The following is a 5,690-nucleotide window of genomic DNA, read 5'->3' on the forward strand; positions in this document are numbered from 1 at the left end:
GTGTGATGGACACACAACAAGCTGTATCTATTTAGTGCATACAACTTGATGAGTTTGGAATAATGTGATTAATTCTAATCATAAGTTTTATGAAACTCAAGATAGCTAAATATTTTCATTTAACATATAATCAACATGTCAGGGTGAGGAAGTGCAGTGCAATCAGAAATGCATTTGGCCTTTGTCCCCAGGTCCAGGCACCGGGCTCCTAACACCCCTGGGATTTCCTGAGCAACAGGAGCATCTTTTATGACTCCTAAGACAAGACGACCTTTTCAACCGCACAGAGTTTATGCTAATGAGGTGACTCAGAGCCGGTCCCCACCCAGCTTCTGGGTGGGAGCTGGGCGCGTCAGAGGGCTGGAACCTTCAGCGGCACTCCCAGCCCCTTCCCGGAGGGGAGAGACTGGGGATGGAGGTCAACAGGTGACCGTGGTTCAGTCAGCCCTGCCTGTGAGATGGAACTCCTATGGAAACCCGGACACAGTGAGGCTGCAGGCTTCCGGGCTGGTAAATGTATAAGGTCCTGGTAGGGTGGTGTGCCCAGCATTCGCAAGAATTCTAACGCTCATTCTCCCAGCCTCGGACCTTGTTTTTCCAGCACCCGAGGGAAGTGGAAGTGACATACAGAGAGAGAGAAGGGTCCCTTTGTTGTTCCACTCACTGTGCATTCACTGCTTGCGGCTGGGTATGTCCCCTGATTGGAGGTGGCACCCATGACCTTGGAGTAGCCAGACCATGCTCTAACCAACTGAGCTACCCGGCCTGGCCAAAGGCTACCCCTAGTTCATGGACACAAGATGAGTGTGGAGACAAGGGTACATTAGTGAACCATTTTCACAGTCTGTGTCACGCACATACCCTTCGCTTCCAGAAGTTTCCCCCTGCCTCCTTTACTGTGTGTGTGTGTGTGTGTGTGTGTGTTTTAATACTTCGTTGTTCTAAATTTTCTTCCAGTTTTCTAAAATTAATTTTTCAATTTTTTTTAAATTCCAGTTTCCATTTAGTATTGTTCTGTATTAGTTTCAGGTGTCGGGTGTATCGGTCAGACAGTCACATATTTACAAAGTGATGCCCCTGATGTTTCCGGCCCACAACGGGCACCTTGTACAGCCATCGGAACTTTACGGACTGTATTCCCTGTGCTGTGCTTCGCACCCTCAGGACTCTTTGTTACTACCAACCTGTCCTTCTCAGTCCCTTCACCTTTTACAGCCAGTCCCCCAGCCCCTCTCCCTGCTGGCAGCCACACAGTCTGTTCTCTGTATCTGTTTGTTTCCGCCTCTTTCCTTATTATTACTTGTTATAAGAACACTTCACACAAGACTCGCAGTCTTAAAGTGTTAAGTATGTGAAACAGCATTGTTAACTGTGAGCATAATGCTGTCCAGTAGCTCTTTATGACTTATTCTTCCCGTATAACGTCATCCCCCTCTCTGCTTTTGTGAGTTTGACTATTTCAGATTCCTCAGAGAAGAGGTACCATGCAGTCTTTGCCCTTCTGCATCTAGCTTATTTCGCTCAGCACCTGTCTCACAAATGGTGGCATTCCCTTCTTTCTTAAGGCTAAATAATATTCCATTGTATCTATTCCTCTGGCTGTTCATCGATAACAAGCCAGCAGTCAGAAGTACAGTGGTTTCCTGAGTCTGTATGTCATAGCAGTGAATCATCAGACCTGGACCAGGGTTGAGAGCGCCCCTGAACTTACAGCCAGGCTGTCAGAAGTCTGAATGGGCTGTGTTCCAGAGGCGCCGCGTGCGGTGCAGGGTCAGTCCGGGTGGCCGCAGGGCTGTGGGCGCTGCGAGTCACATGGGTGCAGCCTTTCCTGTTCTCCCTCCCCCCCCGCGGGGCTGCAAGCTCGCGCCTTGCCCACCCAGCCCGGCCACGGCTTCAGCTGTGGAGGAGCTACAGAAAGATCTTGAAGAGGTGAAGGTGCTGCTGGAAAAGGCCACTAGAAAGAGAGGACGCGATGCTCTCACAGCTGAAAAATCCAAGATTGAGACCGAAGTCAGGAACAAGACGCCGCAGAAGTCACTGAGGAAAGCAGAACTTCTTGACAATGAAAAGCCAGCTGCAGTGGTTGCTCCCATTAGCACGGGGTATACAGTCAGAGTCAGCAATTACGGATGGGATCAGTCAGATGAGTTTGTGAAAATCTATATTACCTTAACTGGAGTCCAGCAAGTCCCCATGGAGAATGTGCGGATGCACTTCACAGAGAGGTCATTTGATCTTTTGATAAAGGATCTAAATGGGAAGAATTACTCCATGATTGTGAACAATCTTTTGAAACCCATCTCTGTGGAAGGTAGTTCAAAAAAAGTCAAGACAGATACAGTTATCATCTTAGGTATTGATAGAAAGAAAGCGGAAAACACATGGTGGGACTCCCTGACGCAGGCTGAAAAAGAGTGCAAAGAGAAAGAACAGCCCTCCTATGACACTGAAACAGATCCTAGTGAGGGACTGGTGAATGTTCTAAAGAAAATTTATGAAGATGGAGATGATGACATGAAGCGAACCATTAATAAACCCTGGGTACAATCAAGAGAGAAGCAAGCCAAAGGAGAGACAGAATTTTGAGACTTTAAATTTCTTTCGGGAATTGTGATGTGGAAAGTGATGTTTCCAATAAGGACATGTTGGTGAGCTGCAGATAATTTTAACAGATAATTTTACAGAGCCTTCTTCTAAGTAAAGGCAATGAATTCTCCTACTGGAGGATTTATTTAAATAAAATATGCTTATTAAACAGTTCCTCTAAAGATGGTTTTCTTAGTAAACGGGTCATTTTAATATTTGCATTCTCATGTAAAATGTAAAAAAGCAAGTCTTGCCTAATGAAAATGCCATATTGTGTGTATTTTTGTTCAGCTAAGGGGTAGGGAAAAAATGTTACTGCTTGTTAAGTTCTTGACATCAGTTCTCACCAATGTAAGAATAAGTAAATAAAACTTAAATTTTTTTCAGAAAATACAAATTCAAAAAAGAAAGAAGTCTGAATGGCCCCCAGGACTTGTGGCTGGCCTCTGAAGTGGGTCATCTTGTGGGACCGAGCACAGGAACCTGTGGAATCTGACAGTAACTCCGGGGAGTTAGTGTCAGAATGGGGTAGAGCAGTTGGCCATCCTGTTGTCTGTGCCGGAAAATTCAGGAAGCCTTCAGGATGACAGCAGCCCCAGCCACCGTCCGACCGCAAACACCGGAGCCTCCCAGGGAGACGCCTTTAGCTGAGCCCACACAACCCCGAACAGCAGGGATGACAATAAAACGGTTGGTGCGCCAAAACCGGTGTGGCTCAGTGGATGGAGCGTTGGCCTGGGGACTGAAGGTCCCAGGTTCGATTCCGGTCAAGGGCATGTTGCGGGCACATTCCCAGCGGGGGGTGTGCAGGAGGCAGCTGATGGATGTTTCTCTCTCATCGATGTTTCTGGCTCTCTATCCCTCTCCCTTCCTCTCTGTAAAAAATCAATAAAATGTATTTAAAAAATAAAAACAAAAACGGTTGTTGTTCTACAGCATTTACTAGTATACGTGCACTAGGTTACGGGGCGGTCTGTTATGGAAACATGGGAACTAAGGCAGATCAGGGATTCCAGGGGTACGTTGGGGGGGGGGGTGGACCTGCAAAGCCAGCAATGAAGGAACGGGAGGCAGAGGGCGTGCTGATGGCACCGTCTCAGCTGCGGCTCTTTGGTTGATGGGGACAGAAAGCTACTCCGGATTCGGGGGAAGAGAGAGAGGAATGTGAAGAACTTTGGTGGAGTAATTAGGACTCAGAAAGGATGGGGTCCAGGGCTGTGCTGGGGACACTGATGTCACATAACTTAGACCCTACTCCCACTCAGGTTCCCCTTCCTGGCAGAGGGAGGGGGTTCTGGTTGGCATGGTTTGGTTAGCTCCCCATCCTGTTGGAGGAAAACGGGAGGGAGGGACCCGGTGACTCACCACCCACCAGAACCGCAAGGAATGGGGTACAGGAAGTCCCCCCGAAAGAAGGGGAAGTTGTGGCTGGGCAGGCAAAACCCCAGGATATCTACTGTGCTCACTAGGATTAGGCTTAGTGCGCAGGACAGAGACCTAAGTGACAACGGCCTGAACAAGGTCGTGTATCCCCCACCCTGTGTACAAAGCCAGAAGTGAGTAACTCGGGCCAGGATGCTCTTGTCACCCAAGGAGTCTCAAGGCCCAGCTTCTCCTAATGTCTCAGGATGGCACATCCAGGTTCCGGGCACAGGACGAAGAAACCAAGATGAAGGGCAGCAAAGAGGATGTGCTCAGGCGGCTGTTAGGACGGTTCTGGGAAGACAAAACACTTCTTGCACCCCATTGGCCAGAACTTAGTCACCTGATCACAAAGCTGCAGTGCAGGTTGGGAAATATAGGCCCTGCTGAAAATTCTATGACTCCCCCCCCCCCAAGGAAGAGAAGAGTGGACCCCAAAGGACATGATCAGGTCCTGCCACACCCACCCCATGCCATCTGGCGGCCTGGGACTCACACGCACACATCTAATATTTTTAACGTTCCCATCCATCCTCTGTGACCGTCATCATCCCACTCTCGGCGAGGACACACACTCCGTCCTCAGGAGAGAAACACAGGCTCAAGGCGCTGCCATGGCTCTGAGTCAGGACGGCTTCTCTCAGTCCCACCTCGATGTTGGCAACCTGCGGACCAAAGTTTAACTGGCACCGACTCGATTCTGACACTGAGGAGAAGGAAAATGCCTGGCTGTTCATTGGTCAATGCTCAGTGGTTGAGCGTTGACCTATGAACCAAGAGGTTGTGGTTTGATTCCCGGTCAGGGCACACGCCGAGTTGTGGGCTCGATCCCCAGTGTGGGGCCGGCAGGAGGCAGCCGGTCAGTGATTCCCATCATTGATGTTTCTCTCTCTCCCTCCCTCTCCCTTCCTCTCCGAAATCAATAAAAATACTTAGAAGTCTTTTTTTGTTTTATTTATTTTTTTAATGAGGAAAAGGATAAGGGAAGAGATGTGAAAGATTTTAAATGACAATAATATGATATGCAAGCAGGGAGATGCAGGTGGACACTGTGTCCACTCCCCTTTTCCACAGTCACAAGCCTGTGGCGACATCCATCACTCCCCTTCTCACTCCCTCTGGCCGTCCCTGGCTGTGGCCAGCAACTAAATCAGTCAGTTCTGCCGAAACCGGTTTGGCTCAATGGATAGAGCGTCGGCTTGGGGACTGAAAGGTCCCGGGTTCAATTCCCGTCAAGGGCATGTACCTTGGTTGCAGGCACATCCCCAGTAGGGGGTGTGCAAGAGGCAGCTGATTGATGACTCTCTCTCGTCGATGATTCTAATTCTCTATCTCTCTCCCTTCCTCTCTGTACAAAATCAATAAAATATATATTAAAAAATATATATATATATATAAATAAATCAGTCAGTTCTTTGCTCAGAACTTCACTGCTCCAAGGTCTGAGCCCTCCATGGCTCTGCCTAGATAGGGATGCTGGTATCTTTTTACATCTCCAAGTTTACAGGTGTGGAAAACAACAAGAAATACTAGTAACAGTAACGAAGGGCCGTGGAGAATGACCGTTTTCCTTTATCTACAGTTGACATTTAAATGTAGCTAAATGTCTCAAGTCTCCTTTAAAATGTATCAGTTCCCTTTCACTGTCTTTTTTTTTTTTTTAGTTTCACAATCTTGATTTT

At 48.0% G+C, this 5,690-nt stretch overlaps 1 protein-coding gene across 1 annotated transcript; it reads left to right on the forward strand.

The window, feature by feature from the left end:
- The first annotated feature begins 1,773 nt into the window (after nucleotides 1-1,773).
- LOC118710906 (calcyclin-binding protein-like) lies at nucleotides 1,774-2,969 on the forward strand. The gene has a single exon (XM_036423709.2). It carries the CDS (start codon nucleotides 1,813-1,815, stop codon nucleotides 2,584-2,586), a length of 774 nt encoding a protein of 257 aa, XP_036279602.1. The 5' UTR covers nucleotides 1,774-1,812; the 3' UTR covers nucleotides 2,587-2,969.
- The last annotated feature ends 2,721 nt before the right edge of the window (nucleotides 2,970-5,690 follow it).

The sequence above is a fragment of the Pipistrellus kuhlii genome, unplaced genomic scaffold, assembly GCF_014108245.1.
Source record: "Pipistrellus kuhlii isolate mPipKuh1 unplaced genomic scaffold, mPipKuh1.p scaffold_m20_p_8, whole genome shotgun sequence".
Lineage (NCBI taxonomy): Eukaryota > Metazoa > Chordata > Mammalia > Chiroptera > Vespertilionidae > Pipistrellus > Pipistrellus kuhlii.

What these genes read in the sequence shown, in the direction of transcription:
- LOC118710906 (XM_036423709.2), top strand. Translation starts at nt 1,813, where the DNA reads ATGGGTGCAGCCTTTCCTGTTCTCCCTCCCCCCCCGCGGGGCTGCAAG.